Genomic DNA, 23,329 nt, shown 5'->3' with positions numbered 1-23,329 from the left:
CCATTGATAGTCTACTTGTCTCACCCTTACTGTTAGTTATTCTTATTCACCAATAGCCATGCACTTTGACTTCCATGACATAGTTTTCTCCAAATGCTCTCTCTAGGAAGACCAAGCACCATTTAGGTCTCCCTGACATATGAATGCATATATTCACATTATTAAGAATACTAATATTCAGAGACATGGATGACTATATAACAGTAATTATGAGATAATAACCTGTCTGAATGAGCCATATCTTCCTGGAAGTAAGATTCTTAATATTTTTGAAGCAATAGTTCCTGAACCTTTGAAAAATCTAATTGAAAGGACAGGCTCACTAAGGAAAACAGCACATGCACACTAATTTTGTTTATAATATCAAGAGGTTTATGAAAACTCTTCAGTTCTATCATGGGCTCCAGTCCAATAACTCCTGTACTAGAGAAACTTCTCTCAATTCAAGTCACATTCCCCACATGTGACTCAGTGATATGTCAACGAGCAAAGGCTAAGATTTCTGCCTTTTAACCTCATCTGGTTCTTTCATACCTGGGTGCTTCAAGCTCCATACACTGTCTTAGAGGATTTCCATTTTGTCATCAATTAACATGGCCAGTGTCCCTGCAAAGCTAAGCTGGACCCTCACAGAAATTTTGTGCTGGGCACAAAGAATGGAAGAGATTAAGTGATGTCAGGATTTGAATAGACTGAATATTCTAGACTAATGCGGTCTAATATAAATATAATGCACGCCACAAATTTTAGCGACGTTGTAATTTTACATGTTTGAGAAGCTACATTGAGAAAAGTAAAATGAAACAGGTGAAATAAATTTTAATAGTATAGTCTGTTTAATATATTCAAAATTTTTTCAGCATGTAATCAATATAAAAATGGAATGTTTTATATTCTTTTTTTGTTCAAGGGTTCAATATCCAGTGTTTATATTACACTTACAGCACATCTCATTTTGGACTACATTTTAATAACTCAATCACTACAGGTATATCTGGCTTTCTTAAAGAAATAATCAATTTTTCACCTTTTGAAAATAATTCCACTCCCCCACCATAAGTATCTGGCAATAAATGAATAGTTTATCTTTTCTTTTTTTGTTGTTGTCATTGTTATAGTTGAGACAGCGTCTCACTGTCACCCAGGCTGGAGTGCAATGAAGTGATCTTGGCCTACTGCAACCTCCACCTCCCAGGTTCAAATGATTCTTTTGTCTCAGCCTCCTGAGTAGCTGGGACTACAGACGTGCACCACTACGCCCGGCTAAATTTTTGTATCTTTCGTAGAGATGGGGTTTCACCATGTGGGCCAGGCTGGTCTCGAACTCCTGATCTCAGGTGATCCGCCCGCCTCTGTCTCCTAAATTGCTGGGATTACAGATGTGAGCCACTGCACCCTGCCTAGTTTATCTTTTCTAACTCAGCATAGTCATATGTAATTTTGGGAAATACGATTCTAGCTTGAAGAAAAAGGAGTATAATACTTTGCTGCATCACACATGGAATAAGATGGAATCTGTGTTCTCTGAACTGCAATGCAGCAACCCTGACCTATGAAGAAGCTGCATCTTTTCATTCCTTTTCTGTAAAGGACCAGTGGATTTGGTGCACCTACAAGACAACCTTTAAAATAAAATGACCAAAGCAGACCTTTGTACCCACATCCAAAATCAAGAAAACTCATAGCAACATCCTCTAAAAATTGCTTCAGGCTGACCATACCAGGATTGCTTTTCAGATTCGAATTAAAAGATGAGTGTCTATTCTGCATAAATCAGTGCATTCCTGACCAGGAACAAGTAACCACAGCATATATGAGGCCAGGAATGACATTTATAATGAAAGCTATTAAATGATTATTTTCTAAAACATAGAAATTCTTCACCGCCTTCATCACACAAAAAATATTGCTACACTATTCAGATATAGTAGAGCATTTAACAGAGTAGTCTTGAAGACCAAATGTCAAAGCTATCACTCCTATGCAGCAGCTATTTTAAAGACACATCTTTAGCATGATTCCTCAGTTAAGCTACCTCCTATATGCATCTCATTTTTGGAATAACAATTTTCTTGCCATTGAATGAAAATATGTTCTGAAATTTAGGCACCAGTTTTTACCCAAATAAATGCTCTGTTGTGTTTTTAAATGGAATCATTTGGAACAGACACATTATCTTTTGAGGAAAGGGCACATTGTTAAGTTTTTTTGAATCTACACTGGGCATCTTCAATCTGTTTCTCAGAGTTAAAAAAAGTTCCCAACGCTAGCAGTTAATAAATGTAAATAAAAATTTTTTAAATGTAGCTACCATATTACAGTGTTAATTGCATTACTCACCAAAAATGCAATGAGTCATATTTTATGGGTGTTTTTTATGCAATTTGGAGGACTTTTTAGGCACTTGATAAAGAAGGAAGATACTCCAAACCTGATAAAATGAGTCTAGCAAGACCATTTCTTTAATGGGGTTTAGAAAATTTGCAGTTAAGAATAGGTTAAAGCAACTTGAAATTTTGTTATGGATTTATAGTCTTTTCAACATCAGAATCACAACAAAATTTGTTGATTTCAATTTTCTCAACCTTTTCAAAATCAAAAATACTTTTCTCTGCAACAATAACAACATTTAAGAAGAAATGTGTCTTCCTACTAAATAGAAGTCGAATTTATTTTCCTATTTTTATTTAAGGCATATGTAGTTACTAACCAGCATGTGTTTTGTGTACAACAACTTGTGTTCCATAATACATCAAGTAACTCCAGAGAAAAGAGAATTATGTATTATTGAGGTTAGCCTCCACAGGTGCACCAAAGACTAAAAACAGAAGACTAACCATATTAAGCAAAGCAAAATGATAGACTCTCCCAGATTAGATGTCCGTGTTTACTAACCACAGATGGACAAATGTAGTCACGGCTCAACTCAAAAATGTCTATGACTCTTGTAACTAAGAGGAAATTGATACTTAAATAAGAACAAAGGTGAAATACCAAATGTTTGCATTTAAACTCTTTCACACATTTCCCTGGAATTTCCTTCACCTCTTCTTCTAAAAGATGTGGTGGTGTACCCAGTAGTCATTCAGGAGCAGGTTGTTCAGTTTCCATGTAGTTGAGCAGTTTTGAGTGAGTTTCTTAATCCTGAGTTCTAGTTTGATTGCACTGTGGTCTGAGAGACAGTTTGTTATAATTTCTGTTCTTTTACATTTGCTGAGGAGTGCTTTACTTCCAACTATGTGGTCAATTTTGGAGCAAGTGTGAAGTGGTGCTGAGAAGAATGTACATTCTGTTGATTTGGGGTGGAGAGTTCTGTAGGTCCACTTGGTGCAGAGTTGAGTTCAATTCCTGGATATCCTTGTTAACTTTCTGTCTCGTTGATCTGTCTATTGTTGACAGTGGGGTGTTACAGTCTCCCATTATTATTGTGTGAGAGTCTAAGTCTCTTTGTAGGTCTTTAAGGACTTGCTTTATGAATCTTGGTACTCCTGTATTTGGTGCATGTATATTTAGGATAGTTAGGTCTTCTTGTTGTATTGATCCCTTTACCATTATGTAATGGCCTTCTTTGTCTCTTTTGATCTTTGTGGATTTAAAGTCTGTTTTATCAGAGACTAAGATTACAACCCCTGCCTTTGTTTGTTTTCCATTGGATTGATAGCTCTTCCTTCATCCCTTTATTTTGAGCCTATGTGTGTCTATGCACGTGAAATGATTCTTCTGAATACAGCACACTGATGGGTCTTGACTCTTTATCCACTTTGCCAGTCTGTGTCTTTTAATTAGAGCATTTAGCCCATTTACATTTAAGGTTAATTTTCTTATGTGTGAACTTGATCCTGTCATTATGATGTTAGCTGGTTATTTTGCTCATTAGTTGATGCAGTTTCTTCCTAGCATCAATGGTCTTTACAATTTGGCATGTTTTTGCAGTGGCTGGTACCAGTTGTCCCTTTCAATGTTTAGTGCTTCCTTCAGGACCTCTTGTGCGGCAGGCCTGGTGATAACAAAATCTCGAAGCAATTGCTAGTCTGTGATGAAATTAAGGCAGAAATAAAGATGTTCTTTGAAACCAATGAGAACAAAGATACAACATACCAGCATCTCAGGGACACATTTAAAGCTGTGTGTAGAGGGGAATTTATGACTCTAAATGCCCATAAGAGAAAGCAGGAAAGATCTAAAATTGACACCCTAACATCACAATTAAAAGAACCAGAGAAGCAAGACCAAACACATTCAAAAGCTAGCACAAGGCAAGGAATAACTAAGATCAGAGCAGAACTGAAGGAGATAGAGACACAAAAACCCTTCAAAAAAATCAATGAATCCAGGAGATGGTGTTTTGAAAAGATCAACAAAATTGATAGACCACTAGCAAGACTAATAAAGAAGAAAGAGAGAAGAATCAAATAGATGCAATAAAAAATGATAAAGGGGATATCACCACCAATCCCACAGAAATACAAACTACCATCAGAGAATACTATAAACACCTCTATGCAAATAAACTAGAAAACCTAGAAGAAATGGATGCATTCCTGGACACATACACTCTGCCAAGACAAACCAGGAAGAAGTTGAGTCCCTGAATAGACCAATAACAGGCTCTGAAATTGAGGCAATAATTAATAGCCTGCCAACCAAAAAAATTCCAGGACCAGACAGATTCATAGCTGACTTATACCGGAGGTACAAGAAGAAGCTGGTACAATTCCTTCTGAAACTATTCCAATCAAGAGAAAAAGAGGAAATCCTCCCTAACTCATTTTATGAGGCCAGCATCATCCTAATACCAAAGCCTGGCAGAGACACAACAAAAAAAGAGAATTTTAGACCAATATCCCTGATGAACATTGATGCAAAAATCCTCCATAAAATACTGGCAAACCAAATCCAGCAGCACATCAAAAAGCTTATCCACCACGATCAAGTGGGCTTCATCCCTGGGATGCAAGGCTGGTTCAACATATGCAAATCAATAAATGTAATCCAGCATATAAACAGAACCAAAGGTAAAAACCATATGATTATCTCAATAGATTCAGAGAAGGCCATTGACAAAATTCAACAGCCCTTCATGCTAAAAACTCAATAAATTTGGTATTGATGGGACATATCTCAAAATAATAAGAATTGTTTATGACAAACCCGTAGCCAATATCATACTAAATGGGCAAAAACTGGAAGCATTCCCTTTGAAAACTGGCACAAGACAGGGATGCCCTCTCTCACCACTCCTATTCAACATAGTGTTAGAAGTTCTGGCCAGGGCAATCAGGCAAGAGAAAGAAATAACGGGTATTCGATAAGGAAAAGAGGAAGTCAAATTGTCCCTGTTTGCAGATAACATGATTGTATATTTAGAAAACCCCATCGTCTCAGCCCCAAATCTGCTTAGGCTGATGAGCAACTTCAGCAAAGACTCAGGATACAAAATCAATGTGCAAAAATGACAGGCATTCTTATACACCAATAACAGACAAATAGAGAGCCAACTTATGAGTGAACTCCCATTCACAATTGCTTCAAAGAGAATAAAATACCTAGGAATCCAACTTACAAGGGATGTGAAGGACCTCTTCAAGGAGAACTAGAAACCACTGCTCAACGAAATGAAAGAAGAAACAAAGAAATGGAGGAACATTCCATGCTTATGGATAGGAAGAATCAATATTGTGAAAATGATCATACTGCCCAAGATAATTTATAGGTTCAATGCCATTCCCATCAAGCTACCAATTACTTTCTTCACAGAATTTAAAAAAAAAAAAAAAACTACTTTAAATTTCATATGGAACCAAAAAAGAGCCCACATTGCCAAGATAATCCTAAGCCAAAAGAACAAAACTGGAGGCATCACGCTACCTGACTTCAAACTATACTACAAGGCTACAGTAACAAAAACAGCATGGTACTGCTACCAAAACAGAGATATAGACCAATGGGACAGAACAGAGCCCTCAGAAATAATACCACACATCTGCAACCATCTGATCTTTGACAAACCTGACAAAAACAAGAAATGGGGAAAGGATTCCCTATTTAATAAATGGTGCTGGGAAAACTGGCTAGCCATATGTAGAAAGCTGAAACTGGATCCCTTCCTTACACCTTATACAAAAATTAATTCAAGATGGATTCGAGACTTAAATGTTAGACCTAAAACCATAAAAACCATAGGAGAAAACCTAGGCAATACCAATTAGGACACAGGCATGGGCAAGGACTTTATGTCTAAAACACCAAAAGCAATGGCAACAAAAGCCAAAATTGACAGATAGGATCTAATTAAACTAAAGAGCTTCTGTACAGCAAAAGAAACTCCCATTAGAGTGGAACAGGCAACCTACAGAATGGGAGAAAAGTTTTGCAATCTACTCATCTGACCAAAGGCTAATATCCAGAACCTACAAAGAACTCAAACAAATTTAGGAGAAAAAAGAAAACCCTTCAAAAAGTGGGCAAAGGATATGAACAGACACTTCCCAAAAGAAGACATTTATGCAACCAACAGACACATGAAAAAATGCTCATCATCACTGGCCATCAGAGAAATGCAAATTAACACCACTATGAGATACCATCTCACACCAGTTAGAATGGCGATTATTAAAAAGTCAGGAAACAACAGGTGCTGGAGAAGATGTGGATAAATAGGAACACTTTTACACTGTTGATGAGACTGTAAACTAGTTCAACCATTGTGGAAGACAGTGTGGCGATTTCTCAAGGATCTAGAACTGGAAATACCATTTGACCCAGTCATCCCATTGCTGGGTATATACCCAAATGATTATAAATCATGCTGCTATAAAGACACATGCACACTTATGTTTATTGTGGCACTATTCACAATAGCAAAGACTTGGAACCAACCCAAATGTGTGTCAATGATAGACTGGATTAAGAAAATGTGGCACATATACACCATGGAATACTATGCAGCCATTAAAAAGGATGAGTTCATATCCTTTGTAGGGACATGGATGAAGCTGGAAACCATCATTCTCAGCAAACTATTGCAAGAACAGAAAACCAAACACCGCATGTTCTCACTCATAGATGTGAATTGAACAATGAGAACACTCGAACATAGGATGGGGAACATCACACACTGGGGCCTGTCATGGGGTCAGGAGAGTGGGGAGGGGTAAAATTAGGAGATATAGCTAATGTAAATGATGAGTTAATGGGTGCAGCACACCAAGATGGCACATGTATACATACGTAACAAACCTGCATATTGTGCACATGTACCCTAGAACTTAAAGTATAATAAATAAGTAAGTAAATAAATAAATAAATAAATAAATAAATAAAATAAGTGGTGGTAATGAGAATGTGCTTTGTTTCCCTTCTATTGCAGACAGCATAATGGACCAACGGTACCTGCTACTGCACTTTGAAGTCCAGTCTTGTGTTGCCACTGAGGCCTACCAAGGGGTAGTTGCTACCAATGATAAAGTGAGGTAGGAATAGTAAGGCGGCCTGATTCTTGGGAGAGAAGGGGACTACTCTGTCATTTACTTTGGCTGAAGGATTCATGAATGATTTTGCTGAACATACGACCCAACCATCTTTACCTCTCATCTTCACTTGGGGTCAGACTTACATTACAATCTCATGACTCTTCCAGCCCTCTCCAGCTCCTATCATATATTCTTTCATGCATGCATTTCTCTTAATAAACTGCTTCTGTATTCAATCCTGACTGGGCAACTGCTTCTCAGACATGGACTAACCCATCAACTCCTCCAGAATTAATCACTCAATTTCTGTGTACTCATTTCACTGTGCAAAATACAGAGGAAAGTGATCCTTCATAATTTGGCCCCAGCCCATCTCCCTGGCTGCAGCTACCATCTTTCTATGCTTTCTAGGTACCGAACTCACTATAGTACCCAGAATTCCACACCTTTGAAAATGCTGTCTCCTGTGCCTAGAATGACTTCCTCTTTAAGTTATGACAACTGCTTCATTTTATATATCTAAGTTATCTCCTTTAGTATGCCTTTCCTAACATCTCTAAGCAGAATTTAGACAGTGTTCTCTTCTTGAACCGATACTTTAGCATTTTTGAAGATCAGCCAGTTGTGTTTCAACATATCCTTCAATTTGAGTTTGTCAGTGGTTCCTCATGGTTAGACCCAGGTTATGAGGTTTTGATCAGACTGTCACACTTGCTATTTTATTTTCATTACCATCCTATCAGATTGCACATGATATCTATGTGTCCCATTACTGATGGTGTTTGTTTCGGTCACTTGATTAAGATTACGTCCACCAGGTTTCTCTACTTCTTGTTCCCTTTGTAATTAACAAATATTTTGAACTGAGATACTTTGAGACTATGTAAAACTCTTTCTTTACCTCATTTTGACCTACTAGTTTTAGTATCTGTTGAAGTTTTTTGCTTGGGTTAATTATTATTATGTTTATTGCCAAATGGTGAATTTTTAAAACAATATTCCTTCCACATCTTATTGGAAGCTTTCTGCTGTGAGGAAGAGCTTACTCTTCTACCCATTTATTTAATTTCTTCTTCTTATTTTAAGACAGGGTCTCACCCTGTCACTCAGGCTGGAGTGCAGTGGTGCAATCATGGCTTATTGCAGCCTCAGCCTCCTGGACTCAAGCGATCTTCTCACCTCAGCCTCCCAAGTAGCAGGGACTACAGGTTCATGCTGCCATGCTCGGCTAGTTACTTTATTTTTTTGTAGATTCTGGAGTCTCACTATGTTGCCCAGGCTAGTCTCGAACTTCTGGACTCAAGTTACACTCCCTCCTCAGCCTCCCAAAGTGCTAGAATTACAGGCATGAGCAACCACTGCACCTGGTCTATCCATTTATGTATGTATGTATATATGTATTTGTTTATTTATATCAATGGGGTACTAGATTATTCAATGGGTTATAATTTGTTCTTTTAGCATTATTTTAATGTTTCATTTGTACTTTGGTCACTGGGAGCCAGTTCCTTCAAGCTTGCTTCTGTATTCTTTTAATACATCCGCATTCTTTGAGTATTTTCTTTCTTTCTATTATGAAAGGTGTTCCAGGCTCATCACATTCTCAGCCGCAGCCTTGGATTCAGGCATTTCTTCAAGGAGTCTTTGTTCATTTCAGTATTTCAAACGAAGATATGAGCATTAGGTGATCATTACTATTGGAGTACCATTACTCTTAGGCTTTTTCTGCAGATAACTAGGAACCACACACATTTGTATTTATATTTATCTCTATATACATCTACAACTAAAACTAGTAGCTCACTCTGGTACCTTCAGTTTTAATCTAGTATTGGTTGGGTTTATTATTGCTTTATCTTTTCCTTAATTGTAACTCCCTTTCCAATAGTGAAAAACCTTGTTCTCATTATTCGCAATATGTTTATTAACTGCTCAATCTCCTTGGGTGTGGCCAATCTTCTGATAGTGCTAGGTCACCACACTCTTGGCAAGCAGACTTGCCCTGTGTTCAGATTAGCCTCCTCTGCACAGGTCTGCCTTCCTTATCTGAGCAGCCTACCTTTTCCGGCCTCACATAGGGCTATTTGACAATGGAAGGCAAGATACTAATATATTGCCTAAATAAAGGAAAGGGAAGAAGAAGATATAGAGCTACTAACATGTCTTTATTCTTTTTTACTTGCTTACTAATTTGTTTTAAAAAGAGAAAGCAGGTATCAGATTTAGAGCCTTCTCTAAGGAGTAGTATCTAGAATTTAATAACACTATTCGCTTTAATTGTGAGTATCTTTAGTTACTTGATCTGTTTATTTACCTTAAATATATTTTAATTGCAGAAAAAATTAAATTATTTAATCTGCCCAGTTCTTAAGCACATAATTCAATGAGTTTTAACAAGTATATTTTCCACATTGAGATTTAGAACATTTTCATCTCCCCAGAAAGTCCTGGTCAATCTCCATCTTTTGTGGGCAGCTACTGTTCTGATTTGTGTCAGAATTGCTTTTGCTTCCTTTGTAAATATTTTTAGAAAAAAAAGTTAATAAAAATATTAAATAAAATTACAAATGGTAACAAAATTACAAATGGTAACAATGATTAAGCAGTATAGAATTGCAAGAAGGTGTTACATAAATGATGAGAGTTGGGTACAATGACTTGTTTCATGGATGTCTTACAGAGTTTTTCTCTTTCCCTTAAAAATATTTCTGTTGCTAAAGTGGAGATAGCCACCCATATTAGACATGCTATTAAATAAAAGCTCTGGCCTTTCCTCTCTACTCTTTCCATATATACTTTTCTTTTAAGCACTATTTATATACCTTCTGTATGCTATGTGCTCTAGGGCCTGTAGAAAAATAAGAAACAGTTCCTGTATCCAAAAGAGAGATGGCCACCATTATCTCATCCATGGGAATATTTACAAATCTGGGCCACAAATTCTTGTTGCTTCCTTATGGATGATGGCCAAAATTCACAAATCCATTGATTTGCAAGAGGATAATTTTAGAGAAATTTGAAGGAAATGAGAAAAAGGAAGAGCAAAGAGGGTAGAATTCCTATTTCACAATTTGAATGTGGTTTTTAAATAAACAAAAATAGTTTTATTACAAAATTACATCTGGCATTAACAAAACAAAAAGGCCACCCATACTCTACAATTTGAGCACGTTAACTACTGAATCAATCCAAGTAAACTAAAACAATTGTTCCTCTAATGGAAAAATCAGGTTATAAACAAAATTACTTTGGGTTGAGGACTTTTGGATAAGAGCCTGGTCTTTCTAAATTTTAATACACTCCTTTTTCTCTACTTGTTTTTGACTTCTTGTCTTTTTATGGGCAAGCACCTGACCCCAAATAGGGAATTCGTTTTGTACTGCAGTTGGCACATTGTGAAAAGGGATAAATATAATTCAAAAATTGATGCTATCAATAGGTACTCACTGACTGAGCACTATAAGGCAAAAATCTCTGTCCCCAAGAGCTTCTGCTGTGTTGGGGAATTTCGTGAAGCAGAAATGACAAACTCCCACATAGAAATTCTTTGCCTTAACTATTAAAATATATTTATGCTATGTCACTGGTTACCAAGCAACTTTTCAGAGCAAGGATCTCTCACTCTCCCATATTGTACCCAGATTTGAGAAGTTTATCCAGTGGGAAAGTAGAATGAGCTCCATTAATTTCTCCCTGGAGGGTAGGGCAATAGCAGCAGGGTCTACTTTACTTGTAAACTAAATGGAATTTGAGATAGATTGCTTAAAGCTATGAATTTTTAAAAATTAATTTTTTTTTTTTTAAGACGGAATCTTGCTCTGTTGTCAGGCTGGAGTGAAGTGGCTCAATCTCAGCTCACTGCAGCCTTCACTTCCCGGGTTCAAGCTATTCTCCTGCCTCAGCCTCCTGAGTAGCTGGGACTGTAGGCACGCGCCACCATGCCCAGCTAATTTTTGTGTTTTTAATAGATACGGAGTTTCACCATGTTGCCCAGGCTGGTCTCAAACTCCTGAGCTCAGGCAATCCAATCCGCCCACCTCAGCCTCTCGAAGTGCTAGGATTATAGGTGTGAGCCACTGCACCTGGCCCAAAGCTATGAATTTAGAAACAATTATTTATCAACACAAACAAGGAGCATAAACTTCTGGAATCTTCTTTTTAGCTCCCTGCCCCACATCTCTATACCAATATCTGCTTCACTGGGAAGTCAATGAGTTAATTCATGTGAGAAAGTGTTTTATAAACCTTGCCATACTATCCAAGTGAAAGGTTGTACACAATTCCATGAGTCTGAACAGCTTGCTGCCCATGCCCTAGTATGGTACATGTGTCTTTGCATTTGAGTATAAATTAAGTGTAAACTTAAGGCAATTTAAGTATGACAAGAACAACATTCACCAGTCATGTGTAATGATGAAATAAGATGTGGCAGGAAATTTACAGCTGAGCAAAATCATAGGCAGTATTGACAGGTCTTAAATAAAGAAAGCTTATGGCTAGGAAGGCTTTAAAGCCAAAGCTTACAAGTTTAAGTTTTGCAGCTTTACTGTTTAAGTTTTATAAACTTAGCTAGGCAGTTCACTTTGCCTGAAACCATGAAGCAAATCATTTACCCATTCTGCCTTAATTTCCCCCAATCAGGTATCATAGTTACAAAGGTGAAAACAGGCACTGTAGAAAAAAATTGTGAGGCAAGTATATATAGTATAGGTATTGTGATTCTGGGTAATGTAACTTATTATTCTGTTTACCTTAAATCTACTTACTTTCTTTGCAGGTTGCATTGGAGAATCTAAACTCTTTTGGAGATGTCCCAAGGCTTAACCTGCACCTCTTCACACCATAGGCAAGAAAATTCTGTCTGACCTTTCTGCTGGGAAGAGGGTATGTTTAGGCAAAAATGAGTGACCCATGAAATCAGCCACCAACATGGCTGTGTCACTTTGGTGCTCCCACAACAACTTGAAGCATTTTTCATATTAAACTTAATAGCCGACCTGTCTACCCACTAGTCTGTGAGATCCTTCAGGGAAAGACTTTCCCTCATGTTTTACTCACCTCTATCACTCTAACAACTAGGGCAGGAGAGTAGGGGAGCCACTCAGTAAATATTTGTGAACCTGAATATGAATAGAGGGCACTCAAGGAACAGCAAAGGCTTAGAAGTATCATAAACTTCATGTGTCCAGGATGGAAAGAACAAAATTTAGTGCAGACATTTTTACATACTGAGTCAAATGTGAAACATTTTTCTTTTCTTTTTTTTTTTTTTTTTAATTTATTTATTATTATTAAACTTCAAGTTGTAGGGTACATGTGCACAACGTGCAGGTTTGCTACATATGTATACTTGTGCCATGTTGGTGTGCTGCACCCATCAACTCATCATTTACATAAGGTATAACTCCCAATGCAATCCCTCCCCCCTCCCCCCTCCCCATGATAGGCCCCGGTGTGTGATGTTCCCCTTCCCGAGTCCAAGTGATCTCATTGTTCAGTTCCCGCCTATGAGTGAGAACATGCGGTGTTTGGTTTTCTGTTCTTGTGATAGTTTGCTGAGAATGATGGTTTCCAGCTGCATCCATGTCCCTACAAAGGACACAAACTCATCCTTTTTTATGGCTGCATAGTATTCCATGGTGTATATGTGCCACATTTTCTTAATCCAATCTGTCACTGATGGACATTTGGGTTGATTCCAAGTCTTTGCTATTGTGAATAGTGCTGCAATAAACATACGTGTGCATGTGTCCTTATAGCAGCATAATTTATAATCCTTTGGGTATATACCCAGTAATGGGATGGCTGGGTCATATGGTACATCTAGTTCTAGATCCTTGAGGAATCGCCATACTGTTTTCCATAATGGTTGAACTAGTTTACAATCCCACCAACAGTGTAAAAGTGTTCCTATTTCTCCACATCCTCTCCAGCACCTGTTGTTTCCTGACTTTTGAATGATCGCCATTCTAACATTTTTCAACCACAGAATATTATATACATTCCTTTTCCTCTTCCCATCCCAAAGTTTCACCTTATTCCTGCTCCTTGCCCTGTCTTTGAACTCTTCTATCTCAGAATCTGATTTCTCCCAGTACCTCAGCCCTTCCTTTCCCTCACCCCAGTCTTCACCCCACCGCCAAGGGTCATGGATATATTGAGGTCAAGATGAGGTGAAGCTCATTGAGGGAGGAAAGATAATTGGGCATCCAGGCAACAGCAAAAACTGACAGCTCAATGGTTCGATGTTTACAGTAAAATATCCTAGAATCAAAATGGTCACATCAAAATATGTATTCATAGAACAATGGCCTAGTTTATAATATCAGTTGCATGATATGGAAAAGCAGGAGAAAAGGCTAAAGTGTTAAGAGACAGTCAGATATGAGTCTAGAAATTTTGTCAGGCATCAGTAGGAAAACAGGCTTTTGAGCAGTAAAATTAGAACATCACTATGAAAGCAGGATTTAAGTGTCATACAGCCATATTCAGCCTAACTTAGAAAAGAAAAGCCCAAATTCTGGGGCTCCAGTTAGAAGATTACTGCAGCTCTTCAGAGTGAGGTAATGTGAGGCCTAAAGGAGAAGAGCCCCAGAAGTATGAATGGGGGTGATGACCAACTGCGCTTGGCAGATAGCAAAAGGCTCAAAAAGTTGACCGTTTTTCATCATAAATGCCTGGAAGAATATCTTACCTGTTGACAAGGAGCCATTTTGAAGGGAAGAATGTTGTTTTACTTTGAGAATATTAAGTTTGAAGTGACAAGAGATATCCAAGTGGAAATATACAGGAGGGCAGGAGTACATCAAAATTTTGAAGGGTGTGCCACCAGACCTTTATTAATGTGTAAAATTTACTTAGCTCTAACAGAGGCTCATATGATTATGTCTGAGGAAGTATCAAAATAAGAGTTCCTACCATGTGATAAACAGCAGGTAGCCACTGAATGAGGGAAAGATGAGGTAAGAGGTATATAATCTTTGTGTAAAAATGGGGGGCTTAACTGGGATGCAAGAGATCTTTTCCTCATAAGTATGTAAGTTTAATAAGATGTCAAGCGAGACTTTTTCTATCTTGCAATTGCGATTGAAGACAATGGCTGAGAAGAACCCCATATTCTAAGAGAGAAGCTGGACATATCTCAGTACTTTCCAAAAGGCAGCAAAGAAATGAGACTACGGAATGTACCATTGGAGCAGGAGCTGAGAGGGAAATAGAGAGAATAGGTTAACAATGCATCTATGGGGCTAGGAAACGTTCCAGCAGAACTCTGAAGGACCCACAAAAGCACTCCCATAGAGCACAAAATATCCGCAGAGCACACCAGTACCGGATAACAATAGCACTCTCCATGGATGAAACCTTTCTCCCCTTTGCCTCTTCATCTTTTCCCTGTCCCAACCTGGTGTTACCAAGAGTAACATACTGGGGGGGAGAATAGTATGTTGGAGCAGTGGAAAAGTGGGCTTTGCCAATTTTTTAACTGCTAATCTATAGAATTTTTGGGTCATGGCACACTAAGAGAGGAACCTAACATTGTGTGAGAGATTGGATGTCATTTTAGATTTATTTTTAATATCTGAAATGATTCTATTCTGTTATTATTCAGATACGGCTAAAAAAGCTTATTGAATTCGTCTGAGAGGACAGAGAATAGAGATCTGGCAGAATGGCTTGAGGGCAGCAGTGGATGAAAAAAAAACCTGACTTTATTGTATCCTACTTAGTTCAGCTCATTCAACAACAGAAGCAAGAAAGGTCAGGGCAGTGAATATTTCTACTCACATAGTGACATAAAGCTTAAGGGAAATCGGTGAGTGGTGTAATAATTGGGTAAATTTATGTTTTCAATTTACAAAACTTATTTTAAATCCAGTATTGAACTTTTAATCCCTTCGTGTATGTTTTGAATTATGTCAAAGTATGTTGCCAACAAAAATGTGTAGAGAATCACTGTGGAAGGGAGGAGACATGGAACTAGAAATGCGTGGGATACTGAGGCTGAGCAGTTTTTTAAAATCATCAGTACAGAGGTGAGTGGGAGGACCTTTCCCTTAACAAAGAAATAATGAGAGAGCAGGTGAAGAGTGCATCTCTGGGAGTAGGAAAGGTCCCTACAGGAGAACTCTGAAGGACCCACAAAAGCACTCCCACAGAGCACAAAGTGTCCACATGTTCCTGGGTCACCCCCAAAGTACTTGCCTGCTACTACACAAAGACAAGGCTCAATGGCACCTTCTCCCTTTATCCCAACTTGTGTTACTGTTTTCAGCTACTACCTTTAGGTAGAAGTTAATCATATAACCTTATCCCTAGGTCACTGTTCTAAAGGTGGCTCTTTTGAAAAACTGCAAAAATTCATACATTTCAATAAATGTTGAGGTTTTTCTAGGCCCACTCAATCCAAGAGCCTGAGGGAAAAATTTTATTTAAAGTATGTCAGTTTGGAAATTTTTGTAGGTTAATAGTAGTTCTGCAAAGGCCAGGTCTTCTTGGTCTTTGGAGAAAATTCACCATTACATTAAATTCCCCACACCTCTGTTTTTTCATTGAAAGAAAAGATATATTAATACAATTGGCTCTGTGTATCCATGAGCTCCATAACCATGTATTTAACCAAACACAGATTGAAAATATTTGGGAAATAAACAGTAAAATGTACAAATTAAAAACAATACAGTATAACAAATATTTACATAGCATATGCATTGTACTAGGCATTATAAGTAATCTAGAGATTTAAAGTATAGAGAAAGATTTGCATAACTTATATGCAGTACTACATTTTTTAATATAAGGGACTTTAGCATTGTTGGAGTTTGGCATTTGCCAGGGGAGGGGGTGGTGGTACTAGAACCAGTCCCCCAGGGATACCAAGGGACAACTGTACTTAACAAGTTTGTGGAAGGATTGAATAAAATAATATATATCATTGCTACAGGGCTTCAGATGATTTGGAGTCCCCATACCTTTCCAACTTTATCTTATACCATCTTTTTCCTTTGCTCATTATCCTCCTGGAACTCTAGCTGTCTTCTCTTGCTCAAACGTACAAAGCTATTTTCCACCTCAGGGCTGTTGCATGTGTTGTCTCTGCATGTAATTTTTTGTTCCTAACCACTAGGCTGCTAGGGAACATACAATTTTGTGACTTCAGCTCTTTGTTCCCTCTTGTCTCTCAGCTCAAATGTTACCCTCTCAAAGAGGTCTTCCCTGATCTTCTACCTAAAGTTGCCTTTGCTGGATATTTGGTATCTCATAACCTTGCTTATATCTCTCCTAGTGTTGTTTTACAGTCCAATTATTTTGTCCATTTATGTATTTGCTTCACTATTTTTGGTCTCCCCCCACTGGATTTCAAGATCTTTGAGATAAAAACTTTGTTGATCTTGTTTACCTACTGCTCAAGGTAGCTAGCACAGTGCCTGGCCTGCAGTAGACACTCAACATTTGTCAAATGAGTGGCATGAGTCTTCTCTGTATGCAAGGATATGGGACGGTTAGATTGAACATTTCAAAATAGTCAACAAGTTAAGAAATATGGGAGAAAAATTGTTCAAGCTTATTTATATGGAGGCACAAAGTGGAGGCAAAAGAAAACTCTCTGCAGGAAAGCTTTCAAAGGCCAGGATTTGTTTAGAAAGAAAGCCAAGCCAGCCATTCTAATTGGGGCAGACAATATCCTGGCATTCTCTGACCCCAAAGGTGACTCTGTCAAGGCAGTGGCATGAATTCTCATTTGGCAAAACATTTTCAGACCAGATGAACTATGCCAAACCGGAGGCCTAGAAACAAAACACCATTTGAATTATGTCATTTCATAGGACAAGCTGAAATTATTTCACAGGTTAATACCATCATTTCTTGGTATTTGGAGCTAAAACATCTTCAAGCCATAATTTTTCATTTTCAAATTAATCGGAGACCCATATGGCATCCTGGCTGAACCAGGATGTGCTCCTGGGAAGAAGAGGCATTATCTGGGTTGGCCCTGGCTGACACAGGCCAAGGTGTGCTGGCCTCAGGACTCATTTCTCGAGGAGACTGGGCACAGTTAGCCACACACTTGGGCCTGACTCCGTAGGCATATCCAGAACCTCACAGTTGCTATTAACATCCTGGCTCAGTGCACACAGAACAGTTCTTTGCATTTTATTTCCTGCTCTTGGTACGCAGAACCTTTGCTTTTTACTTTGGAAGGGGTGTGTCACTTGTAAGGCTGAGAGAGTAGACTGGAAGGACAGTATACTTTCAGTTTACAAACAGTTCTTTGGCTTTACCACGTATGAATTCCAGAATCTTGGCAAAATCACTTAACCTTACTGAGTATCAGTTTTCTCCTCAATAAATGGAGAAGATATTACCAAATAGAATACTTCTGAAGATCCAATGAGATAGTACATGTGAATGTGCTTGACACATAAATATTTCCTTCTCCTCTCCCTTTCTTCTTTCTTTTCCACCTAGTTTTCACATAAAAGAAAGTTCCTTTCTGATTACCAGGAGACAGCATTGGGTAGTGGTCAGAAACTTTGGCTCTCAAGCCAAGTGGACTTTGGTTTATATCCCAAAATTTTCTATCCTAGCTTACACACTTGAACAAGCCATTTAAACTCTTTGTACCTTCATTGTTTTCTCGGTCAGATAACCACAGTGATAATCCTACTTTATAAGCGTATTCTAAGAATCTCATGATTTGAGGTGCCTGACTCAAAGTGCTCAATAAATATCAGTCATCTCAGTCCCCAACCTGTACCTTCACTGACTATCCAAAGACATGGAGGGAGACTTTAATGAAGGCAAACTACAAATTAGGAGTAAGTGGCTTTGATTTTCTGATCTGGTGCACAGAAATCTTCATTTCTTTAGGCATTGCCTTGGATTTAGTATATCCTCTCTCCAAGGCCCTGATCTTTTTTTGTGTATGTGTGTGTGTAGTGATTCAAAAGAAATGAAAGAGCAAAGAGAGAATAACAATGTAATATGTCAAGTGTTATAGGCAGAATTTGGACCCCCATGACCTTTTCTCTATCTAGTGTTACACTCATGCAAATGTTAACATTATGTGGGAAAAGAGACTTCACAGATTTAAATAAGGTTACTAATCAGTGGATATTAAGATAGAGAGATTGAATGATTCCTTTCAAGCAGAGGGGGAAATCTGTGATATTAAAAACATGAGAAGGATTCTATCTACTGTTCTTAGCTTGAAGATGAAGGAGACATGTTTCACAGACATAGAGACCTCAATTCTACAACCACAAGGAACTAAATTCTGTCACACCCAATAAGCCTCTAAGAGGATTCTGGTCCTGGAGAGACTGAGAACCACAGCCCCAGCTGACACATTGATTTTACCCCTGTAGTACCCTAAATAGAGACTCCAGTCATACTATGCTGGACTTCTATCCTACTGAAACTGCAAAGTAATAAAGGCTCTTGTTTTTAAGCCAGTAAGTTGATGATAATCTGGTATTGAATCAATAGAAAACCAAATACACCACGTTTGTAACTCCCGGAAGCATAAAATATAACAATGAAAAATTAAACAGAACAGAGAATTGTCCCAGGATGAATGTAGTACTTTGGATCTGAGGTGGACAGTGGAACACTTCTACCCAGATTCCCAGAGATTAGGATTTTGAAACCTTCCCATTACTCTTTGCTACTGCCTCCTCTGAACTCCCTCAATACCATTATGTAGTTTCAGTGTAGTACTTTTCAGTCTCTTGTAATTATTTATGTGATCATCTTCACAATGTATGAATGTCTTAAGGGGAGACACTATGTGATTTCCTTTTGTCTCTCCAAAATCTGTCACGGAATCTCACACAGTAAAGATACTCAAGATGTGTTTGTCAAATGAAACCATGAATGAATATGTGAAAGGATAAATAAACTATACAAACCAAGACCCTAAAAGCTAAAGTATTTGTAGCATGTGTTAGGGTCACAGAGAAAATGTTAGTTTTAAATTTACATGCATAAAGATTATTGGTGGTTGTTTTTTTTCAACTTTTATTTTAGATTCAGAGGGTACATGTGTAGGTTTGTGACAAGTATATTGCAGGATGCTGAGGTTTGGGGTATGAAATGATCCTGTCACCCAGGTAGTGAGCATAGTAACCAATAGGTAGTTTTTCAACCCTTGCCCTCTTCACCCTCTCCCTACTGTAGTAATCTGCAGTGTCTCTTGTTCCCATCTTTATGTCCATGTGTACCTACTCTCACTTATTTTTTATTCCTAAGATCACCTTTATTATTATTATTATACTTTATGTTCTAGGGTACATCTGCACAGCGTGCAGGTTTGTTATATATGTATACATGTGCCATGTTGGTGTGCTGCACCCACTAACTCGTGATTTACATTAGGTATATCTCCTAATGCTATATTTCCCCCCTCCCCACACCCCACAACAGGCCCTGATGTGTGATGTTCCCCTTCCTGTGTCCAGGTGTGCTTATTGTTCAGTTCCCACCTATGAGTGAGAACATGTGGTAATTGGTTTTCTGTTCTTGAGATAGTTTGCTGAGAATGATGGTTTCCAGCTTCATCCATGTCCCTACAAAGGACATGAACTCATCCTTTTTTATGACTGCATAGTATTCCATAGTGTATATGTGCCACATTTTCTTAATCCAGTCTGTCATTGATGGACATTTGGGTTCGTTCCAAGTCTTTGCTATTGTGAATAGTGCCACAGTAAACATACGTGTGCATATGTCTTTATAGCAGCACGATTTATAATCCTTTGGGTATATACCCAGTAATGTGATGACTGGGTCAAATGGTATTTCTAGTTCTAGATCCTTGAGGAATCGCCACACAGTTTTCCGCAATGGTTGAACTAGTTTACAGTCTTACCAATAGTGTAAAAGTGTTCCTATATCTCCACATCCTCTCCAGAACCTGTTGTTTCCTGACTTTTTAATAATTGCCATTCTAACTGGTGTGAGATGGTATCTCATTGTGGTTTTGATTTGCATTTCTGTGATGGCCAGTGATGATGAGCATTTTTTCATGTGTCTGTTGGCTGTACGAATGTCTTCTTTTGAGAAAGGTCTGTTCATATCCTTTGCCCACATTTTGATGGGGTTTTTTCTTGTAAATTTGTTTGAGTTCTTTGTAGGTTCTGGATATTAGCCCTTTGTCAGATGAGTAGATTGCAAAAATTTTCTCCCATTCTGTAGGTTGCCTGTTCACTCTGATGGTAATTTCTTTTGCTGTACAGAGGCTCTTTGGTTTAATTAGATCCCATTTGTCAATTTTGCCTTTTGTTGCCATTGCTTTTGGTGTTTTAGAAATGACGTCCTTGCCCATGCCTGTGTCCTGAATGTTATTGCCTAGGTTTTCTCCGATGGTTTTTATGGTTTTGGGTCTAACATTTAAGTCTTGAATCCATCTTGAATTAATTTTTGTATAAGGTGTAAGGAAGCAATCCAGTTTCAGCTTTCTACATATGGCTAGCCAGTTTTCCCAGCACCATTTATTAAATAGGGAATCCTTTCCCCATTCCTTGTTTTTGTCAGGTTTGTCAAAGATCAGATGGTTGTAGATGTGTGGTATTATTTCTGAGGGCTCTGTTCTGTTCCATTGGTCTGTATCTCTGTTTTGGTAGCAGTACCATGCTGTTTTGGTTACTGTAGCCTTGTAGTCTAGTTTGAAATCAGGTAGCATGATGCCTCCAGGTTTGTTCTTTTGGCTTAGGATTATCTTGGCAATGCGGGCTCTTTTTTCATTCCATAGGAGCTTTAAAGTAGTTTTTTCCAATTCTGTGAAGAAAGTCATTGATAGCTTAATGGGGATTGCACTGAATCTATCAATTACCTTGGGCGGTATGGTCATTTTCACAATATTGATTTTTCCTATCCATCAGCATGGAATGTTCTTCCATTTGTTTGTGTCCTCTTTTATTTCATTGAGCAGTGGTTTGTAGTTCTCCTTGAAGAGGTCCTTCACATCCCTTGTAAGTTGGAGTCCTAGGTATTTTATTCTCTTTGAAGTGATTATGAATGGGACTTCATTCATGATTTGGCTCTCTGTCTGTTATTGGTGTATAAGAATGCTTGTGATTTTTGCACATTGATTTTGTATCCTGAGACTTTGCTGAAGTTGCTTATCAGCTTAAAGAGATTTGAGGCTGAGATGATGGGGTTTCCTAAATATACAATCATGTCATCTGCAAACAAGGACAATTTGACTTCTTCTTTTCCTAATTGAATACCCTTTATTTCTTTCTCTTGCCTGATTGCCCTGGCCAGAACTTCCAACACTATGTTGAATAGGAGTGGTGAGAGAGGGCAACCCTGTCTTGTGCCAGTTTTCAAAGGGAATGCTTCCAGTCTTTGCCCATTCAGTATGATATTGGCTGTGGGTTTGTCATAAATAGCTCTTATTATTTTGAAATACGTTCCATCAGTACCGAATTTATTGAGAGTTTTTAGCATGAAGGGCTGTTCGATTTTGTCAAAGGCCTTTCCTGCATCTATTGAGATAATATTGTGGTTTTTACGTTTGGTTCTGTTTATATGCTGGATTATGTTTATTGATTTGCATATGTTGAACCAGCTTTGCATCCCAGGGATGAAGCCCACTTGATCATGGTGGATAAGCTTTTTGATGTGCTGCTGGATTCGGTTTGCCAGTGTTTTATGGAGGATTTTTGCATCGATGTTTATCAGGGATATTGGTCTAAAATTCTCTTTTTTTGTTGTGTCTCCTCCAGGCTTTGGTATGACGATGATGTTGGCCTCATAAAATGAGTTAGGGAGGAGTCTCTCTCTTTCTGTTGATTGGAATAGTTTCAGAAGGAATGGTACCAGGTTCTCCTTGTACCTCCGGTAGAATTCTGCTGTGAATCTCCCTGGTCCTGGACTTTTTTTGGTTGGTAGGCTATTAATTATTGCCTCAATTTCAGAGCTTGTTATTGGTCTATTCAGGGATTCAACTTCTTCCTGGTTTAGTCTTGGGAGAGTGTATGCATCCAGGAAATTATCCATTTCTTCTTGGTTTTCTAGTACTTTTGCATAGAGGTGTTTATAGTATTCTCTGATGGTAGTTTATAATTCTGTGGGGTTGGTGCTGATATCCTCTTTATTATTTTTATTGCGTCTATTTGATTCTTCTCTCTTTTCTTCTTTATTAGTCTTGCTAGCGGTCTATCAATTTTGTTGATCTTTTCAAAACATCTCCTGGATTCATTGATTTTTTGAAGAGTTTTTTTGTGTCTCTATCTCCTTCAGTTCTGCTCTGATCTTAGTTATTTCTTGCCTTCTGCTAGCTTTTGAAGGTGTTTGTTCTTGCTTCTCTAGTTCTTTTAATTGTGATGTTAGGGTGTCAATTTTAGATCTTTCCTGCTTTCTCTTGTGGGCATTTAGTGCTATAAATTTCCCTCTACACACTGCTTTAAATGTGTCCCAGAGATTCTGGTATGTTGTGTCTTTGTTCTCATTGGTTTCAAAGAACATCTTTATTTCTGCCTTCATTTTGTTTTGTACCCAGTAGTCATTCAGGAGCAAGTTGTTCAGTTTCCATGTAGTTGAGCAGTTTTGAGTGAGTTTCTTAATCCTGAGTTCTAGTTTGATTCCACTGTGGTCTGAGAGACAGTTATAATTTCTGTTCTTTTACATTTGCTGAGGAGTGCTTTACTTCCAACTATGTGGTCAATTTTGGAATAAGTGTGATGTGGTGCTGAGAAGAATGTATATTCTGTTGATTTGGGGTGGAGAGTTCTGTAGATGTCTATTAGTCTGCTTGGTGCAGAGTTGAGTTCAATTCCTAGATATCCTTGTTAACTTTCTGTCTTATTGATCTGTCTAATGTTGACAGTGGGGTGTTAAAGTCTCCCATTATT

At 38.1% G+C, this 23,329-nt stretch overlaps 1 protein-coding gene across 3 annotated transcripts in view; it reads left to right on the top strand.

Annotated features, from left to right (window-relative positions):
- The window catches only part of METTL15 (methyltransferase 15, mitochondrial 12S rRNA N4-cytidine), a 421,910-nt gene that overhangs the window by 240,195 nt on the left and 158,386 nt on the right, over positions 1 to 23,329 (top strand). The window contains exons 7-8 of one of the 3 annotated variants that reach the window (XM_037999553.2): positions 7,370 to 7,472; positions 12,250 to 12,354. The exons of 1 other annotated variant lie outside the window; for it this stretch is intronic. In XM_037999553.2, coding sequence (XP_037855481.1) covers positions 7,370 to 7,472; positions 12,250 to 12,268 — 122 coding nt within the window. In that variant the 3' untranslated portion in view covers positions 12,269 to 12,354. Of the gene's footprint in view, positions 1 to 7,369; positions 7,473 to 12,249; positions 12,516 to 23,329 lie in introns of those variants that run through there. One more of the 3 variants, XM_008003675.3, reaches the window with a different exon arrangement.

Source organism: Chlorocebus sabaeus, chromosome 1 (assembly GCF_047675955.1).
Source record: "Chlorocebus sabaeus isolate Y175 chromosome 1, mChlSab1.0.hap1, whole genome shotgun sequence".
Taxonomy (NCBI): Eukaryota; Metazoa; Chordata; class Mammalia; order Primates; family Cercopithecidae; genus Chlorocebus; species Chlorocebus sabaeus.
Note: the sequence above shows the minus strand (reverse complement) of the source record. Positions and strands in the feature narration are given on the sequence as shown.